At 35.7% G+C, this 24,486-nt stretch overlaps 1 protein-coding gene across 4 annotated transcripts in view; it reads right to left on the reverse strand.

Moving 5' to 3' along the window:
• Positions 1-8,444: 8,444 nt before the first annotated feature.
• LOC127860100 (E3 ubiquitin-protein ligase TRIM33-like) overlaps positions 8,445-24,486 on the reverse strand; it is a 28,893-nt gene continuing 12,851 nt past the window's right edge. For all 4 annotated transcript variants that reach the window (XM_052397930.1, XM_052397916.1, XM_052397941.1 and 1 more), the window contains exon 2: positions 8,445-11,466. In XM_052397930.1, the coding sequence (XP_052253890.1) occupies positions 8,686-11,412 (2,727 nt within the window). In that variant the 5' untranslated portion in view covers positions 11,413-11,466 and the 3' untranslated portion in view covers positions 8,445-8,685. The remainder of the gene's footprint in view (positions 11,467-24,486) is intronic.

The raw sequence follows: 24,486 nt of genomic DNA on the forward strand, positions 1-24,486 counted from the left end.
GTAGAGTGAAGCTTAAAACAGTATCCAATTGTAACAGTCAATTTTTGGAAAATCAACCTATTATTATTTTCTGTGTTGGCCCAATGTCATAATTTGTATAAAATGTATATTGAACTGGAAGTTTCTTTATTTTAAATGATAACATTTGCTTTGTCAGCCATAATTGTCACAATCAAGTGTCTTTTTACACTGTAGTTTTCTCAACGACTATGGGTTTGTTCTGAGAATGAGCCACACAAAGTATCGTTGGGGGAGATGAGTTGTCATTTTATTTTATCAGTCTTTCATAATCCAGTATACCTGTAAAAAGGGAATTTGTAACTAATAATCACACCAATATACACAATTAAAATTGTCTGCATTTAGATTTATTTAGTACGGCACATTAATCATTTTCCAAAACTATGTAGCAACATAACATTATATAATGCTGCAATACTAAAGTAATTTACTAATTAAAGGTCGCTGAGTGTAATGGATGTGGTGTCCACCTAATGATCTGGAGGTCACTGGTTTGATCCCCAGTGTGGGAGCATTCTTAAGAAATCTCCAAGAGACACCCAAGTACTGGTTCTAGGCCCAGGAAACGAACTCAAGAGCATTTCACATACATGTACGTAGTTAGTACTTTAAATTTAATCGAACTAAAAATGGGTTAAAACTAACAACTGAAACCCTTATTAATACATTTTATTTTGAATCAAGCAAATGTGCAAATTCATTAAAAATAATGAGTAAAATTTAAAAATTCTACTTTAAAGTAATCATGATAATTTAGATCATTTTCAGAATATTTAATGATGATAATGATACAATTATATATTCCCTAAATGATAAAAATAAAACATGTAATGTTAATTTATGAAAAAAAAAACGTTTTAATTTTATCAATATAAAGGTAATTACAACTAGATACAGGCAATTAGATCAGAAACGTGCATTAATTATATTAACCCATTCATGCCTAGTGTCCTGAAAAAAAGGACATTGCAAACAGCGCATAATGCGGCGTCTCATCTGGGTCTGCGCTGTTTGCTTAAGAAATTTCTGTAAGAAATATTCTAAATATAGAAATAAACATACCAGACAGCCCTACTTTTGGAAATAAATTGATCCAATTTAGAAGGATGGTAGAGTCCACTGGGCATAAATGGGTTAATGAACAACCCAGACATTTGTAGTGATTTATGGTCACTATTTGATTAACGTTCTATACATTACCTGTCATAAAAGGTATTTTTTAGCCAGTACTACAATCGGCAATGATAGTCTGTATTGCATACATATTCCAACGTCTATTATCGATTCGCTTCCTCAAACTGAACAAATATTTAATGTTTACATCGCGAAACGTAATGCATCCAGTTTCATTTTCGGTTTGGTTGGTTTTGTAAACACCGTACTTTCATCTTAAAAATTGGATGATAGGGTGATTAAATAATAATAGAAAAGTAAATCACTTGGATAATAGGTCAAAATGCAACACAAATGAACGTTAATAGTGCTCTTAATATCAAAGTTTCGGTAAAAAGTTTGGCGCTAGTTCAACGCGCATGTAGACAGCCTCATAACAATAGACTGACAACCTTTTTGTAGTAAAGTAGTAATACAAGGCAATATGGCGACCGTTAGCCACGAGGCCTATCTTACGGAGGAATCCGAGATAGCCGATGTATCACGATTGGGTGATAATAGTGCATTACTTCCTATTCAGCTCGATACGCATTCGCATAACGAGCGTTCACTTAAAGCTGATAAACAAGATCTCGTTCAGATTGGTATATTCATCTGCACATGAACATTATGCAGGCTTAAACAGTGACATAGGAAAATTAACAAGCATCGGATTAATTGAGAAGTAAACATATAATTAACACCAAATACGATTTAGTTTTAAGGAATATATTTAAAATGAGGCCCTCAGTATACGTCGGTGCAAGGGAGTGTGAGATTTTTGTTTACAAAAGCTATTTACATGTTGATCATGTATGACAAATGTGGTTAACGCAAAACATTACCCATATATTCCGTGATTTTTATTGTTGTGCACTTAATGAAATCGAAATATTAAAGTTAATGGGTATTATTAAAAGCGCTCATTTTAAATTATTTCTCGCTGTCATCCAATACCATCTCAAGTGGCTGTGTAAAAGCATACGTAATAACATTAAAAAATATATTTGATAAGTAAAATATGCGAATGGGTCTACAGAAGCACTTTGAATCAATAGCACTTAAAATAATAAAGTACAAATATATCATGCTTTATATGAATTGCGAAAACACATATGACCAAAGCGTTAGTGTTTGTAGGGATGAAATTGATAAATGATCAAAGTAAACTACCAAACAAACGCAATTACCGACACCATCTCTCAGCAAAATACAAAAAAAAACGTTAGACAACGTTAGTTCATGAACTCAACAACTTTTCATTTCCCAAAACACGTTTAAAAATTCATCAAATTCGTTAGTTAAAAAGATAAACTTCATCAAATAAAAAATAATAGATAAACTTCACCATTTATCGTTGCATGTGTTACGCATTGCGTTTTAAACATACATCAATTATTTCGGGTTCCATATGCTTGAATTTAAATTGTTAATATCTACCTTTCTTTTTCTGTTGTTCCGACGTCAGTGATTTCAACTTAATTGTTAACTTAAAGTACTTTATTGCGTTAGGACGTTTGTGAACACAATACGCAATCGAGTTTATAGAAGGTGGAAGTGGAAAAAAAATCTATACAAGTCAAATGTACCTTTCTCCGTCTTGAACGAATATGACATGTCATGAACAACAAAAATACAATATTAAATAAAATTAGATATGTTCAATATCAATAAAATTAGACCATTTATCTGTGATATCATTCCATTTAACAATGTGTACTAATATGAACTTTAATATAAGGTTACTGTTTTAAAAGCTACTTTTTGTTAGTCAAAAGCTCTCTATGTCATGCCACCAGCACAAAGGACCACAATGGAAATAAGAGTCGCTCTTTTTATGTTATCCTTGGTGTTTGTGTGCATGTCATGGTTTATTTATTCTCATGTGTTTTACGATTCTGTAGTATACATGTTGTTTTAAATGTCAATGTTTGTGTATTCCATGCCGAAATAAATAAATCAATCAATCAATTAAGCATTACATTTTTGTATTTATTGATTACAATTTGAAGACAATTCATGTATGTTCCATCATGATACTCGTAAGTCTATGCTGCTGTGTAACCATGTGGATTATGTGCATACTTATTTTAAATAACCTTTCTTTGCAGCAGACGTCCTAGCTGCCACTTGCCATCTGCGACAAACACATAAAACAACTACCCGAGCAATGTACGGAGGCGCCTGACCAAGCTTCTAAGACCCAATAGCAACCCTGTCGTTCAATGACTTAGTACATTGACAACAAAATCGTTGTTTAGTATAGTATATTGATGAGTTCATTTGTTAAATGAAAATAAAACTCAAAACCTGGAGACACGCTGTTCAAATAATTATCCATATCTAAAGAAATCCTATAGTTTGGGACAAAGACAATTGAAAACAAATATAACAACAATATGTCCATATCAAGAACAGTAACCTCTTGGTGTCGCAGCCATTGCTTCTCCTGATAATGTATCTTTAGGACCTAAATTAAAATAAATACGAGATAAGAAAGGATATTATAAGTAGTGCGGGTTTATTGCACGAGAAAATCTGTTGTGTTGTTTTCAATCGATTGGACTTGTGTCCTCTATGTTAATTCGTACTGATTAATAAATGCGACATTTGCACATACAGTTATTAAGTACGTATTCATTTCTCTGATTGGATTGAGAGAAATCCACGTTGTAAGGTTCCATATAATGAGTTCAGCTTTATGTGACATAGCGCCTTTTGTTTCAAAGTCCCGAAGGACCTAAGTCTTCTGAGTGGGATGTAAGTCGGTCTGTCCAGCTCCACCGATTGTCCGTATAGCTTTTGCGACGTTTTATCTCGTCTTTTCGTCGTACAATTGACCGTTCTGATTTGTTGACCCCAGTCTATCACCAGTGTTTGGCCTCCCGTCTGCTCGTGGTTGCGAAATATCGAGACTTGTCAAATTCTCGTTTGCTGCTTGGAACACCCATCGATACAATTGCTCTGGGTTTTCGTGAGCGATGCAGCGTAATGTTTGCTTCCTGAGACTTCCTCGTACAGAAGATTAATTGGGTCTCGCGTAATGTTTGTGATCTGAGTGTGAAATCTAAAGGAGCTTTATTTAAAACAGTTATGTTCCATATTTGTAACATTTAGAAGTATGAAAACATCAATATATATTAGATTGGATAAAAACTGTTTAGAAAAGTAAATCGTTCAAAACTACCATCTATAATAACTCTGTATTTTCTATATAACTTTTGGAAATTTATAGACTTAAAAAATAATGTATTCCGTCATAATATTATTGTATATTTTTAAGTACAAATTGGGGGAGATGGCTTAAGAAACGCAAGTATTGAATAGTTTTATGATAAAGGTAAATGATTCGTATTTTGGACACTGAATTACTTTAATTAATGTCTTAATTTTCAGGGTGAACTCCCTTGTCTGAGATTGAGTTGCAATTATGAGTTTAGGTTTATTTGGTATGCGCAAATGCATGTCGTAGGTACAACGATTTTCAATACCTTGTGCGTTCGTTCACAAGCAAGCTTGTCGATGAAACCATAACACTTGTATCGCGGATTCTGAACGACATGATTTGTTACATCGTTCGTGGTCGGATTGTTGTTCAGGTAGCAACAACACTTGATACCCTTGACTTCAGAACATGCCAAGGTAAAGGTGTCTCTCTGTTCTGTAGCAATAGCCTTCCTTGATTACGGAATACCGTTAGGGCCATCGTGGTTACACATTAAAATCCAGAGGGCGACAATGCGATAGTGCGATAGTACGATGGCGATAATGCGATAGTACGATTGCGACAACGCGATAGTACGATGGCGACAATGCGATAGTACGATGGCGACAACGCGACAGTACGATGTCGACAATGCGATAGTACGATGGCGACAATACGATTGTGCGATAATACGATGACAACAGTGCGACAATACGATGGCGACGGTGCGAAAGTACGATGGTGACAATCCGATAGTGCGATAATACGATGACGACAGTGCGATAGTACGATGGCGACAATGCGATAATACGATGACGACAGTACGACAAGGCGATGGTATGATGGCGACAATCCGATAGTACGATGGCGACATCCTACTATCGAGTTGTCGAATAGTCGTCATCGTACAATCGCATTGTCGCCATCTTACTATTGCGCCGCGCATTGTCGCCATCGTAATATCGCATTGTCGCCATCGTGCTATCGCATTGTCGCCATCGTACTATCGCATTGTCGCCCTCTGGATTTTAATGTGTAACCATGATGGCCTAACGGTATTCCGTACTTGAAATATCGTCTATCTCATTCTGGATTCGTTTTATCAAGGGAGGTAATTCGTACAGAACTCGATATCAGCAATGTGATAAGGGTACATTACCTTTAATAACTGACAGTAGCGATAATCTCTCCCGATAATGTTTCCTGGTATTAATTATTCCTATATTAGATACAGGATTCTTTCCATCTTTGATAATATCTCACTTACCTACTACCCATCTAAAAATAGGCATATACTTTTTTGATAAAGTTACTTAAAAGGACGTTATGATTTCATAATAGGAAACAAATCATTTAAAATTATAATTGTATGTTTGTCTAAGTAAAATACACGTGTAATATGTGTTTGTTAGCATACTTAATAAATGAAAAACGAGGGAACTTGGGCACCTATGGGTCGGGTACGTTTGGGCAATTAATAAGCGTAACCATAATAAAAACATTTATTTAAATAAACAGACTTCTACGGCCATTTGTACATTCACTTCCGCATTGATTTCGGAAATATACCTTGACGTAAAATGAGTTCCTCTATGGCGTTTTTTGTTATAGTAAAAACAAGGCGATACTAAATTATGTTTATTCACATTAATTGTGTTTTGTTCCCAAATAAATAACTATTGGATAATGACCAGATTGTATACGCGATCTTTACCGTTTTGGTTTTGATCAGTGGAAACACGCGGTCAACGTTTAATAACAATAAACTGCGATCAAACAGATGAGGGCAACGCATCAATGTATAAACAATTACAATCAATTATATTTGTCACAACAATAGAATTTAATGTGTATGTACTAACGTGTCTGTGTGTGTGCACCGGAGAACAATCTATCAATATAAAATAGTTATAAACCGAACTGTCAGGAGCAATAGAATATATTGGTTGTCAAAAATAAAGTTTAATTCCCTTTTGAACTCCGCTGAAACGCTACTCAACTCGTAACCAAATTAAAAAAGGCATTGCCATAATAGTCGAGGTAGTGAGTCAGTGCTCACAAACGAACTGCTGTTTGTTTTGCTGTTTCGCGTTCGTATCACAAGTGTATAAAGAATAGATAATAAAGCAATTGTGCACGTGCTTTTGTGCACAGTTTACAGCGGTTACGAACAGATTCCCATTAACGAGCAAAACACGGACAACGCCATTGCTGTCAGCGCACAGCTTTACACTGACCGCTGAGATTAACCAAAGAAAAAATACAAACGGACATATGCCGGACATTTCTAATACAATTAATGACCTGTTTTGTGTTAAATGAGAAGTTTAAGTAGTTTTTATTGTCGGAAAATACTAATTTGAATGAATTAACGATTAATTTATGTCCAAGTTTATCTTATTTTGATACTTTCATCAAAGTCGAAAAATGTAGTTATATCTGTGTTGCAAGTTAGCCAATCTTAAATACATATAATTGCACGGTGATGTCCTTGTAGCGAAGGCGCTAGCAATGCATAGTTTTGCATTTTACAAGTCTTAATTTGCATTGTGCAAGGCTAAGTAGAATGCCAATGACCGTTGCTTGAAGATTCTTCGTTTTCACAAATGAATCACAATGTTAGTTCTTGAGACCGAAGCTGTAAATATAAATTATAAACATATCTTATGAAAGCATGTGCATTCATCAATAAATAGTAGTCAGTTTATAGTTCGTTTAAAGCCAAATGCATGTTTCTTTCGATCTCCGTAAGCTCGCAACGGAAATCTAAATGTTGGCATGCTGTTACTATTTCACAAAAAAAGTCACAGGTATTAAGATTACTTTCGGACTTACTTAAATATAATGCATACTTGTGTAAATACGAAGAGATAAGAAACGGTTTTCCGAGTAGTGTGTTCAATGCGAACAGAAAAGGGTAATTTCCCTCTTTAGAATGTGTTCATCTTTCTTATTGTTAGGATAGTTCAAACGTTAAACTAGAGGCCGACGCGTATCCCCACGCCGCATGTTGACCCTGGAGCGCACCAGGGTTGGTAATGGGGACATGCATAGTTGAGATTGACCGTATTGTCATAAGAGACGTTCAGTATCAATTAGAAATGAATCGGTGCAGAAATGAAGAAGTTATAGTAAAAGGCAATTTTGGGTGGGTGTGGTCTATGTGGGCGGGGCGCCCCAGGGTTGGTAATGGGGACATGCATAGTTGAGATTGACCGTATTGTCATAAAAGAAGTTCAGTATCAATTAGAGGTGAATTGGTGTAGAAATGAATAAATCATAGTAAAAGGCAATTTTGGGTGGGTGGGCCCTATGTGGGCGTGGCGCCCCAGGGTTGGTAATGGGCCCATGCATAGTTGAGATTGATCGTATTGTCATAAGAGATATTCAGTATCAATTTGAAGTGAATCGGTGTAGAAATGAGGAAAATAATGCAAAATAACCCTAAAAATGAGTGAAAATCTCTGACCCGGCCCCCACCCCAACTTTTGACCCAGGGGTCAGATCCAAATTCCAAATAGTGCAGGGTCGCACATATGCTCATAGCTACCATGTGTGTAAGTTTCAAGGTTCTAGTACTAATAGTGTAGGAGGAGATAGTGGCCAGGGCGGACGGATGGACAGACAGACACACAGACGGCGGAGATAACCACAATATCCCCACGCTTTTCAAAAAGCTTGGGGATAATAAAATGATCATCGGTGTCAAAAACAACCCCAACCTAAATTTTGTCATTAAATATTATGCTTTTCACCTCCACCAAAGGTGCTGTGATATGGTAGCTTTGGATTTTATTAGTACGTGTTTTATATTTCTTTGTAAGTATTTTACCTTTAAGTAGTTCTATGTCGATTAGAAGACATATTAGCAATGTCCCAATACAATATTGATTACAGCCTGGGCTTGATCCGAACGTTGTGGCCTAAATTCGAAGCAAATGAAGTACATGTTTCCTATATTAAATGTATATAACATCCTTTATAAACATGTTATTCTTGACAGTGCCAATGTGGATGTACTAAATCAATATTGTACTTCTATACGGAAATAAGTGAAATAAGAATCAACAATATGAAAAAGTATATGTATTACATCATTTAAAATATTATATATATTTGGTATAACACTAATTACATTAAAATTTTATATTTGAACATACATGTATTTTCAAACTCAGGCATAATAAATTTTGTGTAATAAACTATTTTAAAATTGTTATTAAATCTCTTGCTTTAGCATACTATTACGGGTTATAAATAACTAATAAATACATTTTAAGTTTTCAAGTGTTTATACGCTGAAGACACTAGTCAATTGCGTACACTTTAATATCCCCATTATCCTGAGTGACCATGATGTGTCCAAACGGGCTAACGCAGACGGCAATTGGTTGAACCAGGTCGTCAAGGGCGCTAACTACGCACTTCCGGTAATGACCGTCTGCTGTCAAACTGTGGATGGCGTGGGCAGATTTGTCCGCCAGGTATATATTGCCGTCCAGATCTGTGCAAATTCCGCGTGGATCTTGTATCACAACGCCTATGGAAAGGTAATCGTACTTGACGTTTCCATCTTTATCGAGAACAAGTAGTCCGGTTTTCGTTTCACAATCAGAAACAACAATTTCACCTTCAGAGTTGACACCAACGTAATACGGCCACGTGAACAGGTTTTTGCCTGGTTGGCGACTGTCATGGCGATGACTTATCAAAATTTCTCCCTCCAAAGAAAGGACGTCCACGGATTGGTTATTAGTTGCACAACAAGACACAATAATTAGTGATTTTCGGTCATCCGTTTCCTGAAGGCAGCATATACCACGATACTGTTTCACTGTTTTGATTCGCTTTTGAAGTTTCATGACGTTTTCAGACACCATTACAAACACCAGCGTTGAAATCTCGGGTAACGTAACAACGACGTCTGATTTATCGACGCTTGTTATTCCATGAGGCCATGATGGGAGCAGAACCTCACACATTACAAGGCCTGACGCATCGAACGCCTTGATCTTCTTGTTATGAAAATCAGTTATCACAGGGGTGCCGTCGCACAAAACCGTGACGTCAAGCGGCCAGCATTTCTTGCCGTCGTTTTCCGTTCGGCCATTGAATGAGCACAAGAGTTGCGCGTTCGTTTTCTCCATCAAAGGCGTCGGGCGAGGTTGCTGTGGTGATTTGGGAGACGGCAGTTCAGCTCGTCGTGCAAGTGGCGGTGATAACACGCTCGATGGTTTTCCAACGCTAGAGTCTCGTTTACGCATGCCCGGATTAAGAGCATTGTGATCGGGCGTCTTAGATCTGCGCTCTGGACGCACGGGTTTGTCGCCCATAGGTGGACGCCCGTTCGCTGTGCTTTGAGAGCGTCTCTGAGTAGGAGGCGTTTTCGAAGTCGGCTGTGGAGTTGTCGACTGCATAGCTTGTGTCTTTCTAAATTCTATAGAGCTGTTTACGCGCTTTGTTCTCGGCAGCGACCCAGTAGATCCCGCCATGAGGCGTGTACATGCTTCCTGTTGTTGTCGGCGAAGTGAGACCGCGTTTACACGCGGAGTCTCCAGTACCTCCTGGGAACTCATTGAATCGCTCGAAGTACTTGGAGAGTTTGTCGAGAGGCTGCCACGAGAAGCCGTCTTTGGTGAGGAGGGAATTGTTTGAAGTGTCTGGCGAGAAGGTCTTTGGGGTGGGGAAATGAGCTGTTGATTCTGCTGTTCCTGCTGATCCTGCTGTATTGGTGACTGACTTTCGCTTTCACTGTCGACTCTAAACGTCCCAGTGCGTTTAATCGAACTTCGGCGACTAGTGATTGGCGGTCCATCGCCATTTTCTCCATTTGTGAGAAAAGCATCTTTGTGCATGTCAATCACGTCAACGATTTTACCAAGTTTCTTTAACTCAAACACTCTTCCGAGAGTATGATCGATAGCGAACTTATGGCGAAAGAGCAATTTTGCGACCTTACGACGATTTATACTCGTGTTCATCTCAATCATTTGATTCTTTACTTTATCAAAGACTGATAAGAACTCCGAATCACTTCCGTACTGCGTCAAATGCCTCAGGAACATGTTTGTATTCTCGATACTTTTCTTCAGACCTTCTATTTCATTCAAGCGTTCTTTCACCTCTTCTAATGCATTACTATGTTTTGCATCCAGTTCATCAATCGCTAGCTTTTCGAGTTTGGCTAAATGGGTATCAACAGTCTTTCGCACTGTTCTTATCTCCTTGATGAGGGCCTTCTTGTTCTCTTCCAGTTCTTCAATTTCACGCACGTGGTCGTTCTGCCAATCCGTCAAAGACGAACCTTGAAGCTCGAGGTCTTTTAATACATTGTCCGTTTCCGGTTTAAACCTGCGTGCCGATTCTGCGCACGGCTCCACAGTTTCACACTTTCGGTGATTCATAGCGACGCACATAGAGCAAATTGTTTCACGACAGTCCAAGCAGTAAAACTCCAATATCTTGTCCTTGTGTTCGGGGCACGGGATTTCGCGTTTAGTATTCTCGAGCGATTTCAGTGGATCATCCTGTAAATCCTTCAATGTTATCACAACATGATCGCTGCACGCTTTAATAAGATTGTGAGCTTTTATACAACCATCACAGAATGACATTTTGCAGTTTTGACACCACACTTCCGCTTTCGTCCTCACACTTTGGTTTTGACCTTGAGTCGCGCGTGCTTTACACGATTCGCACAATGTGTCCGTTTTGAACATTTCCATTTTCTCAACTAGATTCGCCATAAGGTGATTATCGGAAAAGCCTCGTTTAATTTTCTGCTTGTCTTCGGTCAGTTCAAAGACAGACTCGATTGAGCACACGGGGCAAACAAACACTACCTCGTGTGGTTCATCGGTGTTATCTCCATTTTGTTCAGTTTTGTCGTTACTGTTTATATGGTTACTGACGTACTCAATGAGACAATGGTGACAGAACGAGTGTAGGCAGTGTAGCAGTTTGGGATCACGGAAGTTACGACTGCAGATTGGGCAGACGAGGAATTCGTCCGTTATTTTCTGAAGCGTCTCCATGGTGCCACGCGTACCCCGTGTCGTTTGCAGCGAGGAAACGTCTGGTCACCTGGTCTGAAAATATAAAAAGAATAATTATAATTAAGTGTGATTGTGGTGGTTGTGATAGCGTTGTTGTTATTGTTACTTTTGTATGATTTTATGGTTAAAAAAAATAAAAGTTATACCATTAGGTTCGGATAAAGCGACAGTAGTATATGTCGATTAAAGAAGCTGTGGCAGTTCTGAGTGAACATAATATTCAACAACAATTTAAAAAAAAATCTTTCTGCATTAAAATTTTATGCAATACATTATTCACTAGATCATTTGTTTGTTACATGTGAAAATCATCACTATTAAATTACCGGGTATGACAAACAATCGGATTTAAAAAGTACGTACAATCCATGTTTAGAAAATTTATCACACCAATTCCTGCTTTCACATGTACACGACGCGATGTATAAACTTGTATAACTTAGCAAGATCTTCACTTTTGAAGCACACAAAACGTCAGCAATTTGCATATTTTGTCCTTTCTTAAAAGAATTCAAGCATGATAAACTTACAACTGTCACACAATTTATAGCCATACATCATTTTAACGATCATGAAAGGTTAGCATCTTCACCGCATGAAGATAATATGTTTCATACTGCACAATACATATAAAAATCACTCGTTTTAAAACCGTGTGTTAAGATGTATATCGGCTCAATGCGTATGTACATAAAAAACTTATGACAGAAATACATGTCTTCCTCATATAAATTCTTTTGTACGGTCTAAATGTAACGCTCGAATAAAAACTAAATAAAATGTGGATGGAACACTTTGATGATTCACTATTTAATGTATTCATTCGTGGTAAAGAGGATGACACGCCGATACTTTTTCTTTTTCAATGAGCGGATCGCAATGATCAAAAGAAACATTTATACCAAGACATACCAACACATATTAAACATAAGAAGCCACAATACAATGTAACACAGTGGTGATATTAAGTATGGATCATAAGTTTTCTAAATCCAGGGTGGCCAATTAAACGACAGTGTTCGGTGTGGTATAGAAATAAGCCGATTTCGGCCCTTTTTAAAACGACAACAATTAATGGTCTACGTAACCTTACACATCGGTTATTCCGTGTACGTTTTTACCCCAGCACATCCCACATAACCAACGACTCATTATTTCATTCATATAATATCTCATAGCTCTCAAACGTGTCAATAACGTGTTTGTTAACATACTTAAAACCATAAAACCTCTTTAATTGTGTTTTAATCATCTAAGACATACGGTAATGAATAAAAATAACAACCTGAATATAAGCTCTGTTTACAGTATTGAGTGCTAAAAGAAATACTTGTAGTGCAAATATGAAGACCTTTTTATTAAACAATAAGCAACAACACGTTCTTGGCATGCACGTGGCACATTTTAAATATAATCATGAAGTCTTACGTTTTAGCATGTGAGAGCAATTTAATTAGCAAACAAGAAAGTCCTACACATGACTGGTGTGGTTATTATTATCATTTTCAGTACTTAAAACACGTTTTAGTACAACTTAAAAATAGTAAAATCTCTCAATTGTTCTTAATAATTACTAAAAAATATGTGACTAATGAGTGAGAACATTTTTTATTTGAGAGTAACAATTTTTACGAAGGGATCAAACCAAACAGAATTACCTCCCTTACTCCCTATCTTGAATACACAAGCACACGTGCGATTACTTCCCTTGTCTCGATCACAGCTGTCTGAATCGCGGGTTTTATCGACGGGTGGTTTTATTTGGTGTGGCGGTGTCAAAATCAACACAATGTTTTCCTAACAAATGTGAAAAGAGCCAAAGACCTCTTGACCATTTAAGTACAATCTGGACAATAAATGTTCTCCAAGACCTTTATAAATTAAAGTGCCCATAACGAACGAATGTTTACACTTCCCTCCGGTTTTATCTACACTTGAACAGTTTTATGGAACCAAGCCAGCGATTTTTTTTTCGATAATTCGAATTCAGGGCTCAACTGCCTGTCTTTGCGGATGTCTTACCAACATATTTTCGTCAGTTTATTCCACGTTCTTGTTCACAACCGTACGGTCAGCTTAAAAAAGCAATATTGATCACTTTTTGTGAACTTTCTTCTATTAAGCTGCAATATATTGAAATGATACGTCTTAAGGTTCATGTAGAGGCTTCAATTTGAAAAATGTGGGACCCCTAGCATTGAACTCAAATTTGACTAAAGGAAGAGTGCCACATTGAAAATGTATACATATATGCTTTAAATGATGTTTTTCCTCCAAACTTCTACCAATTTTGTACATCGACGTATCATAACATCCACAAAATCAATCAAAATACAAAGCGATTTTAACAATAAAATATACATTATTTTCAAAAATCTGAATCATGTTTATTCCACGTATTTCGGCGGAAAATTATATAACTAGTGATTAATATCGACATTGACGAGGGCAAGTTACGCTTAAATAGTAAAAAAAGTTTACATATCTAGAAATATCAAAACTCGAACACATGTCATTTCATCACCATGGGGGCAGCCATTTTTAAATTAATAAAATAGAAAGAAACATGCTAAAAACTCACTCATCGCCTAATTGACATTCCAAACGGTTGACGATGACAAATGCATTAGATTGTAATCTTTCCGATGATATTTGCAAACTGCACGATCAGACCTCATAAACACTCAAAAGAATAACTATGTAAGAAGCATTTCACCAATGTTTACAATCGTTGTCGAATCACATTACTTATATTATTGCGCATAAAATAGTACGCTTACAGACTGACAGAAAGATCGATACGTAACTCCGTTCAATTCATCACGGTATACTATTATAATGATAATATATAATAATACATCGCTTTAACAATCTAAAAGTAGAACTAATTCTTTTAAACGGAGTTTTTAATAACGAAAGTGAAAACAACGGAAGTTGGATGGATATTGTGTGAGATGCACTTCGGCTCCAGAAAAACAATACAAATAAACTAAAAAAGACGTGTGGGGGACAATTTTCTGTTATTTAGTGCGATCTCTTGCTGATTAATGTTAAAAGTTGTTTTACTAGTTGCCACCCAACTGTCAAAATAAGTTATGTTTTTTCTCAGGTATGTGTATACACATACCCGATTTTCTCACCACTGCACGTGGTTTCGACCGATTTGTTTTTCACGTTTTTCTACGGAGCACAGCGATGGCCACGCTTTCAAAATGGGTAGAAGGAATCGAAATATAAAATCAATCGGTTTGCCAATTTCTTTATATTCCTTTACAATTTTATATGTCGTCTGCAATCTATTTGAATTTGAGATGGTTTAAAATTTGCAATTTGGTTGAGAGGTAAATAACAAAATTGTTAAGCCTTTGAAATAGAATTTGACTCTTATTATCCACCATACCTGGATTTTTAAAAAGTAGTTACGTTTTAGTTATTTTTAGAACTTTGTTTAGGAAATTTATCCAAAAAGGTAGTTGAATAAAAACTCATTTGTTTTTTTATGACAATAATTTTATGTGAAATGTTGCTAACTTGACCTTGTATATGTTTATAGCTTTGTATTTATTCAACTTAAGGTAGTACATATCCTTCCTAACTTTAGATTGAGATTTTGTAAATTAGTGTAAAAATGTATTGGTTTTAAACCAAAATATGAATAAAGCACACAAATATTGAATGTCAAAAATGTGTTTATGTTATTCTATACGTCTTAAGCATTAAAATGATATATTGTTTGACCATATTGTACCACATTGAATGAAGAAAATCCAAATCGAAGTTTTAATGAATTTTATCCCCCCATGAACCTTAACTTAACTTTTGGTACTAGAATAACTAAATTCTTAATAAATGTATGTGTTCTACTAGTAGGTTCCCAAGACAGAAGATAATTTTTAAATATTAACTACCTCGCCATAAATTATTCCACTATCAATAAGTCACGCATTGTGTAGACAATAAGTCACGCATTATGTAGACATTATCTTCTAGTACTTCATTCGCCATTACGCACGTGCATACTACTTGCCTCATACCAACGTTTTTAACATATGTGTATCAATTTGTTTGCAAGTATGTGTACATGAATATGTAATTGTTTCTTTATTGTTAAATCTTCCTCCAGCTGACTTTCATAAAACTGCCTTTCGTTAGCACTTAACCCTTTGCATGCTGGGAAATTGGTCGTCTGCTAAAATGTCGTCTGCTGTATTTTTCTAAAATTAGCATTTTGTTCGATTTTTTTCCAAAGAAAACTATCAGAATAGCAAACAGTTTGGATCCTGATGAGACGCCACGTTTTGTGGCGTCTCATCTGGATCCAAACTGTTTGCAAAGGCCTTCAAAATTCGGTTACAGCACGGAAATAGTTAAATGTAGCAAGTTATTGTATTTAATTGTGTTACTTTCATTCGAAACCCAATATGTGTGAGATAATAAAACGGCAGTTGTAGCCTATAAACTACAGGTAACATCTAACAAATATTACTAATACATCTTATTATATCATGGTACTAATACTTGGTAGATTCCATTACTTGTAAAGTCAGTGTTGCATTTCGGTAGATAAAGAAAACAAAACGTTTGACATTTGCAAATTCGTACATCTTAAAGAAAGCATAATGACGATATTTATTGATATTGATACCATACATGTAGATGTATCGTAGTGATGACGTTATGAAGAGTAACTCTATTATAATTAAATCGTCTTATTATTACGGGTGAGGATCACATAACATTGGTTCTAACCATGTGACGAATGTTGGTGGTGCTGAGAAATTGTTTTATAAAAGATAATCAATTACTAGTATGATTATGAAGCAGAAAAAGAATAATGAAGAAAAACAAGAGGATGATATTGATGACGACGATGCTGATGCTGCTTATGGTGGTGGTATGATGATGATGATGATGATGATGATGATGATGATGATGATGATGATGATGATGATGATGATGATGATGATGATGATGATGATGATGATGATGATGATGATGATGATGATGATGATGATGATGACGGTCATGATTATGCTAACGATCATGATGATAGGACGTTACTGACTGAATTTATATTTCCTAAATAAAAGGAAAAGTGGACAAGGAAAATAATTTATTGGATAAGGTTATTCATCAGCCTTAAATTAAGCGCACAAAAACAGCGTCATATTAATGTCGATAGATCCATTCATTCATTGAACGTATATTTGCCCTAAATGTCGCAGGTTTTAAATTCACTTGTTAAGTATCGGGTTCGTTATTTCAAATGAAAATAGACAGTAATTTCAAACGTCTGTCGTGGTATTAGATACTGCTTGTGAATATTCCAAAATGTAACTAAAATGTCAGAGGGGCGCTTTTACATTTGATCAGGTATATTAAGTTACAAAATTGATGGAAATTACATTTACAGCGGAATTTTTAATAAGCGCGGCTTTGAAATTCCACTTCGCTCTCACTTGCATAACTCCTGTATTGTGATTGTAATGCATATGTTGATTTTATTATTTTACATGACTAGCGTGATTTGTTTTATTTCGATCAGGAAATGAAATCGTTTGATAAAACATTCGGTCCATAATATGTTCACAAAGGAACCATATTCTTGTTCGAGAGTAGTGTAAACAAACTTTCCAACATTTTGTTATGTATCAGATTAGATTTAACGCCATCGAAAGCAAAGAAATAAATCATCATGTCTTATCGTGTGGATTTTCCCTTTTTCGGGAGTGACACTTTGCAACCAAGCAAAACTGCCATACTTATAAGATGTACCCCATGGTGTGCGGTAAAAATGCCAGAAGTAAAAATGACAGAGGTAAAGCGGTAAAATGCCAGAGGAAAAATGACAGATGAAATATTCCTGATGTTGGAAGTTAAAGAGTGTGTTTGAGCAATATCAATAGGATATTTAGTGTTGGATATACATATATGATATATTTATAGTCAACAGCATTGGCTTATTTGCAAACACAGAGAATGTCCTTCTTTTGTTTAGATGATTACAAAGTCTTCTGTTGCATATTTATTTTAATAGGGAAAGATTCCCGTCTTTTTTTACAAAGTATCCATTTTCAAGGTAATCAGTTATGCGACTTACGTACCTACATGAAGGATATTTAATGAAGCGTTTATTAAAGTTCTTATTATAAACGTAACAAAATAACTGTTAAAGAGGTTCTAAAAAACAATTATCAATTACAAATATAAAACAAAAACAAATAGCACACGTTTTTATCCATTTTTTATTATACAAGCACAATAAATCCCCATCATAAACATATCATCATCAAAACCCTGTTTGTTTGTCACATTGCTTTAATAAATTATTGTTTTGAAAATCAAAAGATTCCATTACAACAATATTAAATTTAAAGTGTTCAATAAGACAATGACATCTGTAAGAAAAGTCATAGATTCTTCGCATACTCAATATTCTTAAAATATTGCTCAGGACTCTATTTTCGATTATAATATTAGGCATATTTACCTATGGCATTTTTTCATCTGGCATTTTTACCACTGTATTTCTGGCATGTTTGCATATTGTATGTTTTCCACTGGCATTTTTACCTATGGCATTTTAACCTCTGGCATTTTATCTACATTCGTACCCCACGCACAAGAAAACTGTAATAATAACCCAAAGTGGGCAAACTCAGCCGGATTATACCGCTGTAGTACAATCATGACATGTACTAAATAACCGTGTGAAATTGCTGTTTTTAAACCCTGATTTTAAAATAGATTAAATAAATGCCCCGTGTTGCGAATCGCACTTACTTAAATAATGTCTACTTTTTATCGAGCATGGTGTTTTAATATGGTGATTCATGCGATGGATTTTCCAACCAAGTGATAAAACTTCAAAACTGTAAGAAATGTCAAATAATTGATTGTTGCATGTTTGATAAACGTTGACATCTTTCAATGGATTGATATTGTTAAATTATTCATTTAAATGATAATTGCATGAAGGGTAAGTATTCATATTCGTCGCATGAAAGGTTGATTTACTATCTGTGTTGTCTAGTATAGCATAACGGATGTACGCAATGGGGAAATCCCCGCTACTTGCGTAGATTTGTTCATACATCACATGTTCTCATTTTGGTTCTCCAACTTATACGAGTAAAGTTTAAGTAACCGTGTCGATATCGATATCGCCTTTGTGCTTAGAATGACTTACGGCAAAAAAAATCAAATGTAATTATCGGAGCCTTATTCAGTTTCAATGTCGGTTCGCAATAAACTTATAAGGTCTTCATAGAAACTTTATTAAATGTCATTCGTTTGCAAATTACAATTTACGAAATCCAGATTTGCTCTGCAGAACCAATTTTAATTAATATCTAGTGTGGCACACAGTTTGTTTTTATCGCCAAGCTTTTTTAATATAAATACTAGTTTTCGTTTGGCGTTTACATTCTCGGATTAGGGTCTCCGATAATATTGTCAACTACGTTATTTATCATTAAAATGTATGTGGATGTAATGCGGCTAAGAAAAACATCCGCGACTTTAATTGACGAGCATTTCCAACAACAAAAACCAATTGACATCAATTCCGTTTATCCTTTTAAATATATATTTCTTCTTAGGTATAGCACGACAACGACGTACACTGGCAAACGCACCGACCAGAAACACGATGTTTCGGCATGTTTATGACTGCGTCAGTGCACTTTAAATACGTGTCTACAAAATTTAGTGATCAGGATCATGCGAAAATAGCTCTTATTTCATATGCGGCAAGCGAAGCGTCAGACGTAGTTGTATGCGAATTTTCACATTCTGGTGCGAAGGTACAATGTTAGTTTAAGAGACCACAAAACCACGAGTAACTTTATAACGGACAACGCAGTCAAGACCGGACTGCGCGATTGTTTTTTGTTTGCAATAAACGGCTCTCTTTTTTTATTCTAACAGTGTATATATTGATTGTATTTCATAAGTTGTAATATTCTCATCAGACAACATCAAGCTTTTAAGATAAGTCACGTAATGCCATTTAAGTTCGAAGTAACGTTTCATTCGGTAACAACACATAATCAGGCAAATTATTCAAAAGCTTTAACCTTTAATGTTATAAAGGGTTATTTCAATTGAACAACAATTGCACAGTGTTTGTTCACTCAAGAGAAAAAAAACAGACGGGTGTTCTGCTGACTCACTCGCAAACTCTTGTTTTTCAGCAATGCTTTAAGTGTAGTGTGCAAGATTCTTTCAATGATAAACGTTTCATCTGCAAGTTGGACAAAACGCCGATTGTATAATCTTTTAATGTCCGATTTAAATAAAACGCTCGTGAAGAGAAAACGGTTCACAGCACGTGCGCATACGGTGCTCATTAATGGATAGTCTACCTAAAACGTAATAAATATATAGTCCTCATTAAATATGTCCAAATGTAAAAAAAACAACTTTAAATTTAACTTGAATTGAGCATGTTTTGCCGTTATTGTTAAACAATGGTATGTCCAAACCAGCATATATGTATACTGCATGCAGCATTATGTCTTAATATAGTAAAAAGTGCCCGCAAACCTGAACAGGCGCGTGACATACAACCTGCCAGATGTTTAGCATAGCATAATACAATTTAAAGTCAAAGATTGAAGGTTTCAGGTTAATGGAAGTTTTATGACAAACTATTTCGGACATGGATCGCAAAAAAGACTAAAAAGGTGACGTTCAATCGATTTTCGGGAGCGAGAATGTTTTTAATCGACCATAGTCCCTGTTCTACGATACCTCACATATCGGTTATTCCGTGTACGTTTTTACCCAAAAACATCCCAAAATACCAACCTCACACTATTTCAATCAAATTATATCTCATAACTCTCAAAAGTGTCAAAACGTGTATGTTTACTTACTTTGAACCATAAAACCTTGTTGTTGTTTTTTCATCTAAGACATACTGAACAAAATTAATAACATTAATTTAATATCAGCTCTGTTTACAGTATTGGGCGCAATGGAAATACCTGTAGTTCGGCTTTTTTAATTAAACAATAAGATACAACACGTTATTATCATGTACGTGGCGCATTTGAAATATACCGTAATCATGATGTCTTGTGTTTTAGCATCTGTGAAAAATTTAATAAGCAAAAAGGAAAGTCTTAGACATTACAGTTTTGGTAATTATTATCATTTTCAGTACTTTAAAACAGATTTTTAGTAAAACTAAAAATATTACAATCTCTTGTTTGTTCTTAATAGTTAAGACAAAAAACTTGTGACTAACGGGTGAAAACATTTTTTTTATTTGAGAAAAAAAAACATTTTTATTAAGGGATCGAATCAAACAGAGTTACCTCCCTTATTCCCTATCATGCACACACAAGCACACGTGCGATTACTTCCCTTGTCGTGATCACAGCTGTGTGAACCGCGGGTTTTATCGACGGGTGGTATTATTTGGTATGGCAGTGTTAAAATCAACACAATCTTTTCTTAACAAATGTGAAAAGAGCAAAAGACCTCTTGACCATTTAAGTACAATCTGGACAATAAATGTTCTCGAAGACCTTTATAAATTAAAGTGCCCGTAACGAACGAATGTTTACACTTCCCTCCAGTTTTATCTACACTTGAACAGTTTTATTGAACCAAGCCAGCGATTTATTCAATAATTTAAATTCAGGGCTCAAGTGCCTGTCTTGGCACATGTCTCACCAACATATTTTCGTCTGTGTAATCTAATTCAGTTTATCTCACGTTCTTGTTATCAACGGTCAGCTTAAAAAGCATTTGTGCTCACTTTTTGTGAACTTTCTTCTATTAAGCTGAAAGAAATTTAAAATGATACTGCTTAACTTAACTTTGTACTAGTATAACTAAAGTCTTGATAAAGATATATGTTTTGCTAGAAGGTTCCCAATACTTCGAGAGAAAAAAATATTGACTATCTCGCCATAAATTATTCTACCATTAATAAGTCACGCATTGTGTTGATATTATCTATTAGTACGCACGTGCAGAATAATTGCCTCATACAAACGTTTTTAACAGCTGTGTATCAATTTGTTTGCAAGTATGTGAACATTAATACGTTATTGTTTCTTTCTTGTTCAAACTTCCTTCAGCAAACTTTAATAAAACTGCCTTTTGTTAGCACTTAAATGTAGCAAGTTATTGTATTTTATTGTGTCACTTTCATTCGTAACCCAATATGTGTGAGGTAATAAAACAGCAGTTGTAGCCTAAAACTACAAGTGGCATATAATAATCAAAGCGCTGAAGGCGCTTAAGGCTGTTTTCGTCCTTGATAAGCTTGTGCGCATTGCACAGGCTAATCATTGTGCACAGGCTAATCTTATTTGACATGAATTAAGCTCCGTTTTCCCTTAAAGCAGCCAATATGTACAGATTTCAATGATAAACACTAGACTGGCCAATGTCGTCTTACAAGCTGGTAAATGCACACACTGTAGTAGTAGAACAGACGCTCCTAAGCATTCGTCGTCTGCAGTGCAGACATGCAGTGTTAATCGTTCCTAGCGTAGTGAGTTACCGTCCTTAGCGTAGCTAAGCACATACTGATTTGCAAAACATGCTCTGTAAATACTTGGTAGATTCCATTACTTGTAAAGTCAGTGTTGCATTTCAGTAGATAAAGAAAACAACACGTATGACATTTGCAAATTCGTACATCTTAAACGGCCGTTTGTCGGTGTTGATGTGGAAAATTGCTTCCCGCATTAAGGGCGACACTACGACTGTAAAGTGAGACATTCGATCTAGATAAAAAGAAAACATAATGACGATATTTATTGAAATTGATACCATACATGTAGATGTATCGTAGTGATGACGTTATGAAGAGTAACTGTATTATAATTAAATCTTCTTATTATTACGGGTGAGGATCACATAACATTGGTTAGGACCATGTGACGAATGGGGTGGTGCTGAGAAATTGTTTTATAAAAGATAATCAATTACTAGTATGATTATGAAGCAGAAAAAGAATAATGAAGAAAAACAAGAGGATGATATTGATGACGACGATGCTGATGCTGCTTATGGTGGTGGTTGTGGTGGTATGATGATGATGATGATGATGATGATGATGATGATGATGATGATGATGATGATGATGATGATAATAATGATGATGATGATGATGAGGAGGAGGAGGAGGAGGAGGATGAGGATGAGGAGGATGATGAGGAGGAGGAGGAGGAGGAGGAGGAGAGGAGGAGGAGGAGGAGGAGGAGGAGGAGGAGGAGGAGGAGGAGGAGGAGGAGGAGGAGGAGGAGGAGGAGGAGGAGGAGGAGGAGGAGGAGGAGGAGGAGGAAGAAGCAATTGATAACGAAAACAAAGTAATGGATAAGGTTACCCACCAGCCTTAAAGTTTACACAAAATAAACTGCGTCATATTAACGTCGATATATCCATTCATTCATTGAAATTGTATACATCCGAAATGTCGCAGGGTTTAATTCCACTTGTTAAGTATCGGTTTGCGTCAAAATAAATTCAAGTGAAAATAGACAGCTATTTGAAACGTCTTTCGTAATATTAAATACTAATTGTAAATATTCCAAAATGTAACAAATATTTAAGAGGGGCATATTCAGATTTTATCAGGTATATTAAGTTACAAAATTGAGGGAAATTACATTTTACAACGGGATTTCTAAATGAATAAAACAGATTACGAGATTCAACACTTCACTCTCAATTCCATAATGCAAAGTTTCATCAAAATTTGAATTAATGATATACTAGTATGTCTGTTTGTTTAATGATTTTACTCTACTAACGTGATTTGTTTTACTTTCTATCAAGAAATTTGAGCACTTTCGCAATGAACTTCTAAACATTGTGCGATGTATCATATATGATTAAAAGCCGTCGAACGTTAAGAAATAAAGCAACATTTTTTTATCGTGAGGATTTTCCATTTTTCGGGAGTGACACCACGCCAGCAAGCAAAACTGTCCTACTTATAAATTATATATACCACACCCACAGATAATAATAAGGCCAACTCAGATGGATTTTACCACGAGAGTACAGAAAAAGATATGTACTAAATAACCATGTGTAATTGCTGTATTTAAGCCTTGATTTTATCAAAGATTAAAGACCCCGTGGCGCGAATCGCACTTACTTTAATACTGTCTACTTTCGCCAACCAAGCATGGCGCTAGGTGAAAAGATGTTATTTAATACGGTTACTCAGGCAATACTCACAAAATGATAAAACCTCAGAACTTTTATAAAATGTCAAACAATTGATTGTGGCATAATTGATAATAAAACGTTGGCATTTTCTAATCATTGGATTGATATTATTAAGCTTTAAATTTAAATGGTGATTGCGTGAGGGGTGGGTATTTATATTTGTCGCATGAAAGGTTTATTTACTGTCTTTGTTGTCTAGTATACCATAAAGGATGTACGCAATCGGTAAATCCCCGCTATTTGCGTAGATTTGTTCATACGTCACATATACTTTTTTTGGTTGTCCAACTAATACGAGCAAACGTGTCAACCTCGGCTTGGTGCTGGGAATGACTTACGGTTAATTTGTTTTTGTCGAAATGACAACATCGGAGCAAAAATTTAGTTTTAACGCCGATTCGCAAACATTGTAATAGGGTCTTCAAAGAGACTTATTTCATGTAAACATTTTCTTTTACAAATGAAAATCTAGATTTGAAACAAAGCAAACTGCGACATTGATGCCATATACCGATCGATGTCTTATGTTTGTCGGCCAACACTGCCTACATGAATACTGTCGACTGACTGAACCAATTGTTATTAATATCTGAAGTTATCAACAGAGTGACACACAGCATGTTTGTTGTTTTTTTTTGTATCTCCCATGCATGTTTTTATGAATACTTATCTCCGCTTGGCGTTTACATTCTCGGAGAAAGGTCTCCGATAAGAAAGGCAACTATTTGTAGTTTCGTTATCATTCACATGCATGTGGATGAAAAGCGGCAAAGATTTTTTTTAGAAAAACATCCGCGTCATTTGTCATAGCTCTTTGATTTTATTGACCATCATTTTCAACAACAAAAACAA

The sequence above is a fragment of the Dreissena polymorpha genome, chromosome 1 (assembly GCF_020536995.1).
Source record: "Dreissena polymorpha isolate Duluth1 chromosome 1, UMN_Dpol_1.0, whole genome shotgun sequence".
NCBI classification, from domain to species: domain Eukaryota; kingdom Metazoa; phylum Mollusca; class Bivalvia; order Myida; family Dreissenidae; genus Dreissena; species Dreissena polymorpha.